At 40.3% G+C, this 16540-nt stretch overlaps 1 protein-coding gene across 11 annotated transcripts in view; it reads right to left on the bottom strand.

Moving 5' to 3' along the window:
• The window catches only part of SLC4A4 (solute carrier family 4 member 4), a 370302-nt gene that overhangs the window by 86332 nt on the left and 267430 nt on the right, over window positions 1-16540 (bottom strand). For 7 of the 11 annotated variants that reach the window (XM_089679581.1, XM_089679582.1, XM_089679585.1 and 4 more), the window contains 2 exons: window positions 4589-4621; window positions 3606-3763 (listed from right to left, as the gene is read on the bottom strand). In XM_089679581.1, coding sequence (XP_089535707.1) covers window positions 3606-3763; window positions 4589-4621 — 191 coding nt within the window. The remainder of the gene's footprint in view (window positions 1-3605; window positions 3764-4588; window positions 4622-16540) is intronic. The other 4 variants (XM_089679584.1, XM_089679587.1, XM_089679591.1 and 1 more) reach the window with 1 other exon arrangement.

Raw genomic sequence — 16540 nt, 5'->3', positions numbered from 1 at the left:
TATAGGTGCTATAACTTTCACATAAACCAATTAATATGCACTTATTGTTTTTTTTATTTACCAAAGACAGCAGAATACACTTTGGCCTAAATGTATGAAGAAATTTGATTGTTTGTTTTTTGTTGTTGGATATGTTTTAGAAAATAATGTTTTTTTTTAAGTTTTCGGTCTTTATCATTTATATTCTAAAACTAAAAAACCCAGTGATGATCAAATACCACTAAAAGAAAGCTCTATTTGTGGTCATGATAGGGTAAAACCTTCTAGAGGTCAAGTGATTAATAAATGCTGGTGAGGGAAATTAAAGCCTAATACAGCAAGTATTTATTATTTTGAATACAGAACAAAACCTGACTTTATTTTAACCCACAAAGAGGTTTCTAGATAAAAATAGAACACTCTGGATATTTTTAATGTGCTTTACTGTTGCTCCACATATGCATGTTCTCTTGTGGTAGGCAGTGAAGCTAAAACAAAGGCAATTCCTCTCCATCTTCAAATGATTGGGTATTCAAAGTTAACACAACTATAATTTATTTAGTAAATTGGCTTAAAGTAGAAGGAAAATCAAAACCTAATTATATCTAAACCTGCTCCCACCCCCATTATAAGCCTGTTCTATCTGCCTTGTAAAAGGAAAGAGACTATGCTTAACTATTCTGAAATCGCTCCGGTCCAGTCACATAATCAGATTCCAGCGCCAGCTTCAGTGTAGAGGAGCTGACAGTGGATGCACCATAGTGAGCCTATGGATGATGTCACTGTGTAGGCTTTTCAGCCGTTGTCAGAGATCTTACCTCTTCACTGAAGTTAGCTGCTGGATAGGTCATGTGACTGGACAGAAGCGCATTCAAAAAAGGTAAGTATAGGCAGCATATTTCCTTTTACATGGTAGACAGAATACGCTTAGAATGGGGGAGGGAGTAGATTTATGCTTAGTTAGGTTTTGACTTGTCTTCCACTTTAATGCTTGTCTTCATTAGGACTTCAGAGGGCTCCTACAGTACACACCAAGTACACTTGCATAGTTTACCTCTACTCCAATTCACTACCCTATTTACAACTGTTTGCTCAGTAGCATCATCAGCACCATTGGTATTTCTTTCTGTAAGGCTATTAGCACCAATTAACTCCTTAATTGTTAATCATCAATGTGGGCTTTAGTCACTCTATAGATAACCCTAAATTACTAATTGTGTAAAGACTATTTTTTCAGCCAAATATGAATTCCTCTACACCTCACTGAAGTATACCTTATTTTTTTAGACTACTGTACAATTACAGCACAGGTAGCATACTGTATTTGCAAGAAATCATTTTTTTCAAACTGTACATCTCATTAAATAGGCATGATATGGGGTAGCATGCCATTTGGCTTTCAGTAGGTATTTATAACAACAGATGAGATCTTTATAGGTTTACACAAATGGCTTCTTTTCAGAATGCTGGGGCTTTCCACTAAATAGACTGCTCTCCTGGGATTTTCATATTGGATTTTCACCGGATTCAGATACTGCAAATGGCGCCACATTTCTTACAAATGTAAATTTAATTGAATTGTTAAATTGCAGATAAAACTTGGTGCTAAAAACAACAAACAGATAATGGATTTTAGAATAAAAAATAAGAACAAAAAAAATGCACTGCTCTATTTCCATTAGTATCGTGCTTCATAGCACTTTAGTTTTCTTGTTATTATTGTAATGATTATATCTGTCAGTGTTTAAATTCCACATTATCTCATTGAATGCCCTGGAGAAAAGCTACATCAAAAAGGAAGAAAGAAAAAGAAAATGCCCATCAACAGTACTAGGCGAAATAGCAAGTGATGTTACTTGCTTTAGCCTACCCTCCTTCCTAGATGGATATTGTAGTTAAATAGAACCTGACAGTGGAGTAATGGCCTGTACTAGGACAAAGTATCAGTTTGCTAATTGCCCTAAGAGTAAGAGACTGATAGTCTAATAATCTCACATTCAAGCATAATGTTCATTATCCAAAAGGAGAAGGCCCCTAAAGGGCAGACGGACTGTACTGGCATGATTTATTTACCCCACTAACTCTGCAGATGACAGTCGGTAGCAGGTGTACTTTAGGGTTTTATCCTAATGCATGCAACTGCAGGATTACACACTAATTGTGCTTTCAACACAACTAAAGAGATTTCTAAAGTGCCTTTAAAGGTGGCCATACATGTTGGAAATTATAGTAAATTTTGTGAATGAGATGATGCAAAACAAATGGAACGCATGAATTGTACATCAGACTATGGCATGTCAATTGTTAACACTGATCTAGAGGGGGAGACCTTGCTAATTATCATTTCCAAATTATTTGAGGTGATCACAGAAAGGGAGGGGGTTGTTGATTTTGATTAAATTTCTACACTAATACCAATCACAAACTGTTTTTTTAAATGGAAGAGGATTATTTATGTTTTATACAATTGACACAAAGCAATTAATAAAACTTTGCCACAGCTGATCAACATTCGGTGGTCGATATCTGTCAAAATTGGATTTTGATTGTTTATAAGCTTCGGTTCCAGTGGGCAATTTTTGTCAGAATTAGCTGCATCTGTTGATTGCTTTGGTTGATGGACCATATGTGTTTCCGCCTAAAAGGAGAACTATGAGTTAAAAAAACAAAAACCTACAAACTCACCTCTATGCTACAGCATCAATGTGATACTGCTGCTGTCTCATGATGGCTCTAGGACTGAGCACAGGACTGCTGATTGCTCCGCTCTGTCTGCCTGGAGAGGAGATCAGTGACTGTTAGTCGCCACTCTTTGCTGTGCTCCTCCAGCTCTCACTGGAGCGCTGGGCTGGGGAGAGGGGTGGGAGCGGCTGGCTCCAGCTGAGAGGCAGAGCCAGCTGCCAAGCAGGCAGTTGGATGGATCCCATCAATATGACCAGGATACTTGCAGAGCCTGGAGCGGATCTGCTACATCAGCTTTTAGCAGGCAATAGCCTGACTTTGGGTCAGAGGAGAACGAAAGTAAGGTTACTCCTGTGACCCACAAGAAAAGTATGACCAAAAAAGTTTTGGCCATAGTTATATTTTGTGTAAGCATACACACATTAGGGGACTGTGACAAGAATGAGTCAACCATGTTCTCAATCACATCCAATGAATTTATATGGATTGATGGGAAGGCTTTAAATGGAACCTGTCAGGAAAGCAATATGGGGGCAGCTGCCTTGCATTAAAAGATGCAGTTTCCAGGGATTTCTTTTTAATTCTCTCACATAGTGAGTCACTGACCCAAAACAAGCATTTGCAGTTCAGACGCCCAAAAGCTTCAGAGGATGTATGCATATTCCAGTTCAGCCCAGGGGTGTGCTTGTCCAAAATCAAGTCAACAATTGTAGCCCCATGAATGCCAAACTATACTGGCATAATAGGAGCTTCTGATAGCCTGAAAATGTACAGGTTTTGTATTTCCTGTTCAAAGGAAGGTGAGGTAGAAGTTTCTGACTGATTGGGGTCACTGCTCCAAAAAGATATGACTGACTCCATATCAAGAACCAAGTATATTAGTATAAACCTACATAAGAAGATCTCTTACTCCTCGTAGCAATAGAAAACAAACCATGTCTTACCGTGTTGGTACAGGAACTTCTGTGAGGGCACCAAACATCACTGCATCCTTTAGTCGGACAAAAGCAATGAAGGGATTCTCTAGGAAGTCGACCTCTCCAACAAGTACATTTGAAGCTTCAGCATCTCTTGGCAATTTTTTCATGAATTTGTTTTTCAGCTAAAAGATATACAAAAGTATTGTGAGTATATCTCAAAAGTTTGCTACTAACAGAGCAGCCAAAATTCAAATCTTAAGGACTGTATAATCTGGTGACAACCTTTGTGTCAGAGTGTGACATCATGCGTTTTCCTGGTGTTTTAATTATTTGCTACAATTAATAATATACTGTAATTACAAGGCTAATTAACCCAGTAAATATACAATAATGGTTAAAAATAAAACTTGCAATACCCCATATAAACCAAAGTGATAGAGTAAAAAAGCACAAATCTACATTTCTAAAGAACTACCCACCACGGCACTTTTAAACATTTTCAGTGTGCATTTCACAGATCTGAAGGAAAATTTAATTACAAATGCATGATACAGTACTTTGTGCCAAGCTAAAAGACACTGGTATAATAGAACAAGTGTGGATGAGAAGGAAATAGGTAAATGACAACAATACAGGTGGGATGTGATGACCTCTGTTCTTATTTGAATCTACAGTCTGAGCACGTTCCAGTATGGGCAGGCTACCAGTGACACCACATACAAACTCAGCAATAATGTGCAATATTTCTCAGATATTTGCTATAGATGTAGGGGGTATAGTAAACCAGGGCCTATCTTGACTCTCATGACTAAGCAAGGATATACCCCTTCTAATTACATTATTCTGCAATAGGGAAATGGCAATATCTTATCTTGATGGTTTTCCTGTTTATGTCATTAGAAATGTACATGCACACAAAACAGAAGCATACTAACATTCTGTGTGTATGGTATGCATCATGCAGGAGTCATGCAGTGGCAGCAGTGGTACCATGCATATTTTCTCACCTGCTTTTGCTTCATGAGTTGAGTTTTGTAGGCCTACAAAATTTCAAACATTGATTCTAACACTTGGTGATGCAATTAACAGGATACAGTTTATTTATGGGATCATGCTTACAGTTTCTTCAGTGTTAATATCTACCTTTGTAGTGTGGAAAATTGGAATGGCAAATAGACAACTCACGATATACCACTAGCTTAAACTACTATACTCTCATACATTTATTTACCTTCAGTCTTGCACAATTGTACAGACATCTCCCCTATACAGAAAACGGTTAGTTGCTTTCACTGCACACTGAACATCTCACGGTCTGATCATCAGTGGGTCCAAAATAAATTATGCAATGGAAACCAAATGGTTTTATTTAAAAATGTTTACCAGTATGCTGATGAGGGGAGGAAGGTAGAACCAGGGAAGGATATCCAAATATAAGCAGATTAAACTTCAGCGTTAAGAAGACCAAATATCAATAAGCTCTTGAGACTACACCTGGCCATACGCTATGCAAATTTTGGCTTTGTCCCAATCAAACAGTTGAAATTTGCTTAGTGGGTGGCCATCCCTGCATGTCATCCTTCGACTGAAAATTCAGAGGAGCTGGGCAGAAAATTGTCAACAAAATAGTGTCTGCACCCAATTCAATGCGGGCACTGTTCAGGTATTTTGATAGCTGTTGGGGCCAGCTGTCAAAATACAATAGCCACAGCAGAGATCTGTTCATCAGCGCTGTATTGAGTGGATGGAGAAATCTGTTAGATTTTGTTTTAATTTCGCCTAAGGGCTAAATCTATCAGTGTATGGCCAGCTTAAGGTCAGTTCTGATATTTAAATTTGTAACCACAAGTTCAGGCAGAGTAGCCTGAAAGGTCATCCTCACCCAAAACACATTTCAGCAATAGATTGGCGCAAGCTGAATATCTCATAGATATGCTATTGGAAATATTTCTTTGTAGCAGTTTGGGTCTCTGCCTCCTTCCACAAAATCCTACAGTAATACAAATGTCATTTTCTCTAGTTGAATCCCAGGTTGTTTGCTCTACATTGTGGTGAAGCCTTTGAATTTGGAAGAGACTATTTAAAGCCCTGTCAGGTTACAAACAAAATCAAGATCAAAGATCCCTGCAACAGGTGGAAGGTAGGAGACACAGGATGCCGGAGAGAAGTATAAAAACAACTTGTATTACAGAAACCTTTGATCATGATCATTTTGTAACCTGACAGGGTCACTTCATTCTTAGTAATGGTACAGCACTACTGCTGAGAATTCTGGTTTAGACATTGTATTTCGTCACTGGTGTCTAAGAAATAACAAATCAAGTGAATGATCCAATTTGCTAAACAGCCACTTAAACCTGGGCAATAAATTAAAACAATATAAAATGTTTTTTTTTTATTTGTGGCATCATTTCACAATATGACATAAAGTGAATCTTAACCACTTGCCGCCTGGTCACAGTATATTTACTGTGAATGGGTGACAACCGCAGGCTTGGCAACGTAAATAAACATTGTGAGCTTGCTTCCGGGTTTGGGACATGTGCGTTCCCTGCTGACCCACACTGCGGTTAGACACCATGCAATTTTGTCAGCAGATGTCTTCCAATAATTTATGGCTGAAACCTGCTTATCGGCTGTGTCCAATCACAACACAGAGTCCTTTTTGTACAAACACACAGGACTCTGTACACAGAGCACCAATCTGGCTGTTTCTGCTCCCTGCAAACCAGGGAGAAAAAACAGCCAGATTTATTTGTAAAAGCAGCACATATTACACACATTACACTTGTTAGGCACACAGTTAACCCTTTGATTGCCTCCTAAAGGCCAACCAGTAATGCAGTAGAAGAACATGAAATTCTGAATATGAAAGTAATAAAGCAGATTCAGTTCTGCCTTAAGCTTGTACTTTTCCCATTGCAAATTCATCTATTGTTCCACCATTCTCCCAATAGTCTAAAATATTTTACTAAGTTAAGCTACTTTTGCAAAAGCGGCATGCATTTTTGTGATTTTTGTAAGGGCATACAATGATCTGCTGTGGCAGGAGTCTTGGAGACCTTTATGTCCTTACAGTGGTTGTATAGCCTAAACATTTTTTACCTTAAAGTGTTACTTAACCCACAACAATAAAATCTGTCTGTATATGCAGTAAAGCATGCTTGTTATACTCACTGTGAAACCTACGGGGTTAATCCTTTACATTGAGTAAAAAGGATGTCTGATCCTCTCTTCTCTGATCCTCCCCTTCTTCCAGTGTCTACCAAATATCTAGAGTTTGTTTTCTTGGGAGAGTGCATATGAGCAGCACAGAGCCAATCTGCACTGTCCAGAAAGAGGGTCAGAGGTCCTGCATCCTCCTAGAGGAGAATGAAAACTCCTCCTACAAGCTGTACCCAGTGCTCTGCTGGACACTGATAGAAGTCCCAAGACTGCTCCAACTGTTAAAGAGAAAAGGTATTTACCAGTTTATATTTACTAAAATAGTTGTATTTCCATGTTCTGTGTACTGTGGGAGACCAGATATAGTGAATGTAAGGCCCTGTAAGTTAGTAACACTTTAATACATTCCTTGCATTAAGGCAAAAATTTAGGTTAAATTATCGCCCCCCCCCCCACCCCTTTATTCTTACCTGAGTACTCACTCGATCCAGAGCAGTGTTCGTATGCAGTGGCTTTCTTCTCTTCTCTCCACTCTCACAGGCTTTGCTGAGAGCAGAGGGAGCCATTAGTTCCCACTGCTGTTGGTAAAATCATGTAACGAGCGAACAGGGGGCAGGGCTGAGCAGCACTGTCTGTGTCAATTAACACAGACAGCGGGGGTCAGGATCGAGTATGCAGGTGTGCTACAATAGGAAGCTGAGAAGGAGCCAGGACTGCCAGTGGGGCATCAAAGAAGAGGAAGTTCAAGGCCACTGTGTGCAATTTCCTTGCACAAAGCAGGTAAATATAGACCTGTTTGTTATTTAAAAAAAAAACAAAATGTATAACTTTACAGTCACTTTAATGATGTTCTTTAGAATAAGCTGGCAATGTATTTTGTTAAATAAATAATAATATTAATAATAGATTATAACCATGCAGCTTTGTTATTATGCGGAAATAAAGGCTGTCCTTTGATTTCAATGGTAATGATAAGCACAATAGAGCCTTTTCAAAAAAAGAAGGTATTTGCTTGTCTCCTTTCCAGCACAAATGCAAAAAATATGGAGTTTATTGCTTATCTCAAGATAGTGTGCCAAGCCATACAAATCACTCCTTTATGCCACTGTAGCCAAATGTATGAACTGCTCACTGGCTTATAGTACAGATACAGCCCAATATTATAAAGCTATTTATACCAAACAGGTAATAATTAAGTTCCTTCAGTTCTTAGATCAAAGACATATGGATATTCTAAAAAAGACTTGTGTATGAAGAACAAGTGCTGTGTCTATCTCTCCAACCGCTTGCTGCTTCTACATAAGTCTGTCTGTACCTGCTTGACTGCTAAGTGGAAAAATAACTTCTACTGCCAGCAGGTTAATGAAAGTAAAGTAGAGGATTATAGTAATATCATCTGTAGGGAAACTCTATTAGACTGTGCCAAAGAATTACTGTAATACACAGAGGCCAAGGAATTTGGGGAGGTTCAGATGTTAGGCATTTACTATATTTAACATGAAACATACTTCTAATGCATTCATAATGAATGTAAATGGCAAGTTAACACATTATTTGTGTGATTCAGGGGTTTAGGATATCTCCTGCTCATAGCAGGAGCAAGCTCACTGATAGTATTCTCGTGCAGACAATAATACAAGGAGGCTTCATCATGGCCATATCCGCATCTGTTTTATTATTTTATATATTTCTTACATACAGGAGTGGACTGGGACACTGGGGCTCATCAGAGGAAATGGAGTGTAGCACTTCAGTGCAAGAAATGGTTGTGGATTACTGTGAGTGGGTGTGAAAACTGGGCCACACATTATGCAAGGTAAATTATATTATGATCCCATAAAACAATATTACAACACTATAGCATATTATACATATACTTGGGAACTTTTCAAAATTGGTAAGGTTGAGACTGTGGTAGGGTGAGGGGTAGTAGACAACTACAGCACACCATGTCAAAATGAGAGTTATGGTCTAATAGTAGTGATAGTGTGCCAAGGCTAATTATGGGGCCAGCTGTGATTTGGTTTGCTATTGACAGGAATGCAGAGGATTGAATTATATGGTATAACGATCTTCTAAATGCTGACTTGACAATATGGAGTCAAAAACAAAAAGGCACTCCTGAAAGCTGTATTGTGGCAAGCATTGCTTCACGTGTCTGGATGAGGTCAAATGTGGCAACAGGTAAGGGGGTTACAGCATGGTATGGCTTAGGCTGGGAGTAAGACTTGGAAGGTGGAAACCTCCTCATGCTGGGTCTCCATATATGCACTTCTGTACTTGGACAGACTTACACTTTTTTCTCCCTTAGGTCAGCAATGTCATGCCCCCCATTAACACACACACATGGCACAAAATTATACTTACCAGCACATGCAATATTATAACCACACAGTCACAAGACCAAACATGTCCACAGATACAACATAATTAACATACTGAAACAACCACAAAAATGTCCACATCAACCTTATCCGTACCACACTGACACAGCCAGAAACATCCACAAAAGCATAGCTAGTATCTTGCTGACACAAGCAGAGGACAGTAGTGTAAAGACACTATCATAAACATTTCCACAGAGACACCATTAATCCAGTACTGACAAAAGCAGAAATATGTCACAAGGACACAATCAGTACCATACTGACAGAATCAGAAACCTGAAGGTGCTACAGAGTCACTTGCAGAAGGCTGTAAAATAAAAGCCATTCTGGTAGCCTGTATTTTCAAACATCACGGCTAAGTGGCTCCCCATCTGTTGCTGGTATTCCACACTTCCAGGTTTGTTGTATACCTTCTCCTTCTGCTGCTCTACAAGACATAGGAGCTTGCAAAAGGAGCAGGCTTTGGCACAAACAGAAGTGTGGAAATACCTTCTGAGGTTGAAAAGAAACAAAGCAGTGTCTTTTGAAAAGGCGGTTAGAAAACCTATAATTAATATATATGCTATTATTTTATAGCCCAGGCTTTGGAAGAAAACTAAAATGAGCTGGCCTGGGAGCAAGAGGCAGAGTGCCCCAAAGATTCTTAGACCATAACAATGGCTGCATTGTGAGGCTTCAGAAGCACAATAGCACTTGAAGTTATTTAATTTTTCTCCACAAAGTTTCTTCCAGTCCCTGGCATATTATGTGGGTGTGGTGGCTGGTGGCCAAGGCTGGTTTACAGGGTGGCTTGGAAGAGGACAGGAGGCAGACTGTGAACTTGGAGACTGAGAGGTGCTGTGGTGTATCAAACCACTGCCTGCTAAGTAGTGGTGAATACTATTGGCCCTGGAGCAAGGGGCAGGCCTCTTTGAAGTGGTGGGCAGGCCCCTCTGGAACAGGTACTGTAATTGGCAGCTTAGTGAGCTGTCAAATACAGCCCCTACTCATCAGATTTTAAGGTGCTTTTGCCCTACTTACACTAGAGGTTCCTCTGTAGCTCTGCTAGGCCAGTATGCAAAGCACACAGCCATTTATTCAATAATCCAGTTGAGACTCCTATAATTTCTTGCCATGACTACTGCAAAACTGTCCTACTTACAGTGTTGTAGTGCACTGCCTCCAACAGGGATATTTTTTTAATTGTCCTGCCTGTGCTATTTAATTTGGCCACTAGATAGAGCCCGGAATGAATGTACTATTTACCAGAAACTGTTTAGTTAATAAGAGTACTCATCATCCTTCATTCTAAGAAGAGGAAACAGGTGCATCTTGGGAGCTCCATTTTATGAACTCAGGGAAAGAAACTAGCCATGATTCTCTGCAGCACAAGAAGGATTCATTTCTATTTGCAGCCTAATTATTTCATTGTGTTTTGTAAGTTTCTTACGCTGACTGTATTCTCAATAGTTTCACCCCACCCTGTTTTGTTAATAAAGCTTCAAAATTACATTCAGTTTGGCTTATTGCAGAATAAGAGGGTTTAGCTGCATGTCGAGTTACACAGAGGGAAATGTGTAGCAAGGACAAAACACACTACCTATACAGTCACCTCTACAGTTTATCATGCATTCCCCGGAAAGACATATCTGTCCCTTCTAACACTTCTGTCTGCCAGTCTATAGATTTAAGCAAACCTAAGAATAACATTCAAGTTGCTTTTCCTTTAACCACTTCATAGGCGCTCTATGGCCAAAATACTGCTGATAACTGGCAAGTGTCACAGAGGACATCCGCACTGATCATCAGGGCACTGATGATCAGTGCCAAGCAGTGACGCCCAGCAGTGCCACCCACCAGTGCCCAGCAGTGCCACCCACCAGCGCCCAGCAGAGCCACCCATTAGTACCAGCAGTGCCACCCATCAGTGCCCAGCAGTGCCACCCATCAGTGCTGCCCAGCAGTTGTGCCCATCAGTGCCGCCAGTCAGTGCTGTCAGTCAGTGCTGCCAGTAAGAGCTGCCCATCAGTGCCGCCCTATCAGTGCCCACCATTGCTGCATATCAGTGCAGCATCATCAGTGCCTCCTCATCAATGCCCACCAGTGCCGCCTCATTTTTGCCACCTTATCAGTGCAGCCTATCAGTGCCCATCAGTGCTGCCTTTCAGTGCAGCCTCATCAATGCACATCAGTGAAGGAGAAAAAATACCTGTTTGCAAAATTTTCTAATAGAAACTAAGAATTTTTTTTGTTCTTTTTTTGTTTATAGTGCAAAAAAATAAAATACCCAGTGGTGATTAAATATCACCAAAACAAAGCTCTATTTGTATGAAAAAAAATGATAAAAATGTCATATGAGTACAGTGGTGCATGACCACACAATTGTCATTCAAAGTGTGAGAGCGCTGAAAGCTGAAAATTGGCCTGGGCACGAAGGGGGTAAAAGTGCCCGGTAGGCAAGTGGTTAAAACACTCCACAATTCATCCTCCACCTATACATACAGTATTTCTGACCTCATTCTCCCCAAAACTGTCACTCCTCCAGTGTTCTAATAAAGCCTTCCCCTACTAACATAAATCTGTGTATTTCCTGAATACTTTTTTTAATCAACCTAGTTCTCTGGAATTCTGTACCTTGGTCAGTGAAAACTCATTGCTTCTAAACTAGCTATCCTCCTTCTCTACCCAGCCATACTTTAACAAGTAGCTAACTCCACCACCATCTCTCTTATCTACCGTGAACCCCACCTCTGAGACTCTAAGGTTTTCAACATTTCTATCCTTTAACTATATAATGTAATGGCCCGCACAGTATTTTCACATATATTTCTGTTTGTGAAGGAACTACCAGTCTAATGTCTCTTTTATGACCACTCTGACACGCATCCAGGACAATACTGGTGGAAGCCATTTAAAGGATAAGTTCACCTTTTGTAACATGTTACACCCATGTTCAGGGTGTACCATGTATTGATCAGACTGGCCCCCGCTCCCTGCTTCGACATCTAGTGGGGGATTCTCTACCCTCCCCCACCCCGGCTTGCTGTCAAATTTTAAAAAATGAGGTAGTGCAGGGCTGCGACCGTGTCACTCATTCACAGTCCTCTGTAAATGAGAGACCACAAGTCCCGACAGCCTTAGTGGTACGTGCCTGCAAACTTTGCCACAGTTCTCATGAGTTTTGGCCATAACTAATAACTATCTTTCAAACGGACTCAAATAGTCAGATAGATGCATATTGTAGTCCATGTTCTAAAAAAATGTTGTTCTCTGTACTTTATATCTTTAGTTCTGTCCAGTTTTTTACTGTTCTACATGCTGTAGCATGTTTACACATAAAGGGGTACATCTATTAAGCAGTAAATCTAATAAACACAAAACTTTCACTGCAGTAGAATCTTCCTGGTACATGTTATGCATATATTTTAATCGACAGTGACTGATTTACCACCAGTGAATTTTTTGAAAATCACATTCACTGCTTTATAAATACACCACAAAGTGTTAAAGTCCTTATGCCTATAAACTTTAAAGGATACAAAAATCCCCTTGTTTCTCTCCATCCCGCTACTCACTGAGCAGCCTGAGTGTACTGGCTTTTTTCTCTGTGCTAGAGATGCAAGCCATGCTGCTTAGCCTACATAATCGGATTATAGAAAGCAGTCCTTCTGCAGCTGCCTCCATCTCTGAAGGTGAAATTATTTCACCTCTAATCACACCTATGGCATGTAAAAATCTAACAGCAAGACCTAACGTAACCTTTGCTTCATAAATTCAGCATGCACAGACACTTGCTCAAAACAAGTAGCCACTACTCACTAAGACCAAGCAAGCATCTATGTGAAAATTTCTACCATAGCAACTGTTTATACACTTTCCATTTGCAACTAAAGTTGGTCATTGAATCAGAGTCACCCATATACTATCACAGACATGTCTATACCTATACCTTATTTTGGTGTTGACTCTTCTTCCATTTTTGCTTCCTTTGGTTTAGAAAAGTAATTCTAGTTATTAGTGGCGCACCGAAATGAAAATTCTTGGCCGAAAATCGAAACCGAAATGTGCAGTTTTTAAAAATGAATATATATTTTTTGGAAAAAAATACACTTTGATTAAAAATTTTTTTTATGTAAAATATGAAAGAGGATGTTTCGGAGAGTAAATAGAAACCCAACATGTCACGCTATAAAATTGTGCACGCTCGTGGAATGGCGTCAAACTGCGGTACTTAAAAATCTCCATGGGTGATGCTTTAAAAATTTATACAGGTTACCAGTGTAAAGTTACAGAGGAAATCTAGTGCTAGAAATATTGCTCTTGCTTTGATGTTCGTGGCGATACCTCACATGTGTGGTTTGAACACCATTTACATATGTGGGCATGGCCTACGTATGCGTTCACCACTACGTGCGAGCATGGGGGGACGGGGGCACTTTAAACTTTTTTTTAAAAAATGTATTTAATGTTTTGTTTTTTGCACTGTCCCTTTAAAAGAAATGTATTCTTATCACAAGAAATGCATGCATTCCTTATGATAGAAATAATTAGCGACAGGTCCTCTTTATGGACAGATATGGGGTCAATAATGTAAAGCATTGGATCAAAAAAAAGCATTGATCTTGTGCTTTATAAAAAAAAAAAATGGCCGAAACAGGAAGTGACATCGCTCTAGTCCTCCAAGGGCATAGAGATGAGTGGCGGCCATCTTTCCTTCACACATCTCTATGTCCAGCGCCGGGATCAATGGTTTCTCAGGTAAGGCTGAGAACTATCGAACGCTGGCTGTGGCGGCAGCGGGTGGGCGGCGGCAAGGTTTTTTCGGCACCTGCTTTTTTTCATTTCGGCCAACGGCCGAGAGGGGTGTTTTCGGCCAAAACGTTTCGGCCACCGAAACTTCAGTGCATCCCTACTAGTTATGCTTGAGTATATCCACATGATCAATAAACCTACTATACTTACAAAGAACTTTTGTTATACAAGTGTTCAGGCTTGTTCACATCCAAGGGGCCACTAAGCTATCATCTCAAAATCAAAGGAGAAATGATTAGTGCCCTTTATTTAAACTGCACCTTATAAACACAGCTACACAACTGCCTGGGGGTCCTAAAAACATAACCTGTTAGTGGTCCCTGTAATCATGCAATGACAGGGAAATCAAACCTGAGTCAAGATCACAGCTTGGTTTCCTGGGCCTGGCAGCAACAATTACTATCTGTGTAACCGCTGTTGCTTTACCTGTGCTTTGAAGGCAAGATAATGGAGCTGACAGGACTGAAATAGACAGAGAGCTGGGCTTCAGCATCACTGCAAGCAAAATGTGATACAACCGTGCTGAGGGAGGGACACTTGTTACTGCACAGAGTGATCCACTTCTTAATTACAGTGGACAACTCATTTACTGTTACAACATACAATAATTTTGTGTGGTCAACTTCAGAAATTAAATTTCATCAAAAGGCAAACTCCAGGCAAAGGTAAATATTTTCTGTCCAGATCACTAGATCAGGTTTGATACAGGTTTGACGCAAATACAATGCGCACAGTTAACTGGAACTTAAAGTGGTTGTAAACTTCAGATATGAAATATGAAGAAAGCATATCCCTCTATAGTGTGTATGTGTCTCAATAAGGGGGCATTAAGTGTCAATTCTGTCAGCTGCTTTGTTCCTCTGCTATTAGTTTTCCTGACACCTGACAGGAGAAGGACCTTCAGCAGATTGACAGCCTCAGCTTGGTTTTTGTGCTGTGTGAAGGAGGTGTTTCTCTTCCCCTCCTCGTTGAGCTCTGTAGAGTGTAACTTCAGCTCTCCTCTCCCTTTTTTCTGAAGTCTCTTACAAGCTTTATAAATTCAGCAGTTTGAACGGTTGTAGAGAAGAAAAGACTGGAGATAGACAGGTACAACTTATGTAGGAAGATTTGTCTCATCTCTGTGTATCACCTGAGGACAGTCATTTCACTGGGTATATGTAAGGGTTTACAACCACTTTAATGTATGAAAGGTAGAGAGTAGGAATATAACTGAAACCTTTTAACACATTCAGGAGGAATCCAATAAATCCCTACAAACACCTTTCTGGCACTATGGTCCTTTAAAATGGTCTGTGATAGATGCAAAAATCCCTACCACCTGTTTCAGTAACTTAACATACATGTGCTGCAGATTTAGGTGGTTCCTAAGAGCACTACTTTTACAAAGATAATGAAGCTGGAGGTAATTAAAGTGTTACTAAAGCCAGGACCCTGCATTCACTATATCTGGTCTCCCACAGTACACACAACATGGAAATGCAATTATTTTAGTAAATATAAACTGCTAAATACCTTTTCTCAGCAGCAGTTAGAGCAGTCTTTTGACTTCTAGCAATGTCTGACTGAGCATTGGTTAAAGTTTGTAGGAGGAGTTTTCATTCTCCTCTGCTTATCCTATGAGACTGCATAACCCCTGACCCTCTGTGTGGACAGTGCTGATTGGCCCTGTGCTCATCACATGCACTCTCTGTGAAGCTTGCCCCCAAGGCTCTGTTCTATCAGGAGATGAGTCGGGGACAGTGGAAGAAGGGGAGGATCAGAGAAGACAGGATCAAACATATTTTTTTTCACAATGAAGATGATTAACCCCTTAGGCTCCACAGTAAATATAACAAGCATGCTTTACTGCACATACAGACTGATTTTACTTTGTAAGTCAACTTAGAACTGGTTCTAAAGTGTTACTAAACTCACAAAGACAGCAGGCAAAGTGCCTGTCCCTGCTTGCAATGTAGCAGAGCTGCATATTTGCTGCCACTACACTCTCTCTGTCACTGCTTGTTACTGGCAGTGATTCTGCAGTGAGCAGAGCCTAATGCGGAAACTGAGACACTAGTTCCCCATAAGGTTCTCTCTTGCCTTGTAATTGACAGCAGGCAGTGGGTAGATTCTAGAACCAATAGCAGGCTGTCTATAGGCTAAGGATCTGCCCACTACCTGCTGTTGATTACAAGGGGAGTGGAACTGATGGGGAACAAGTGTCTGTGAGTCCCTATCCTGCTCCACCCCCAGATACAAAACTCCCCACTGATGCGCTGTCTGTGTGACAGCTGCAGCAGTGGGGAGGAAACACAGTTGCTATGACTGAGGAGTGAGGGTTCAGTGCGCCTCCTCCACATTTGGTGTGTGCTCCAGATTCTACAACAGATATCTGTTGTGTGGAGGTGCATCCGACTGTCAGAGGGTCATGAATTCCCTTGATTAAGGGTGTGAATAAGGTTCAGGAGAGCAGTATTTTCATTACAAAGGTGACATCAAGAGCACAGAGGTATGACCTCAGACTAGCAGGAGGAAAGTTCAAAACTAACCTTAGAAAGTATTATTTTACTGGAGGAGTAGTTACTTGGAACAGGCTTCCAGTAGGGATGGTGGGGCTGATTTACTAAAGTATATTGT

Source organism: Staurois parvus, unplaced genomic scaffold (assembly GCF_062004578.1).
Source record: "Staurois parvus isolate SC_StPar_1 unplaced genomic scaffold, SC_StPar_1.0 ptg000227l, whole genome shotgun sequence".
Lineage (NCBI taxonomy): Eukaryota > Metazoa > Chordata > Amphibia > Anura > Ranidae > Staurois > Staurois parvus.
Note: the sequence above shows the minus strand (reverse complement) of the source record. Positions and strands in the feature narration are given on the sequence as shown.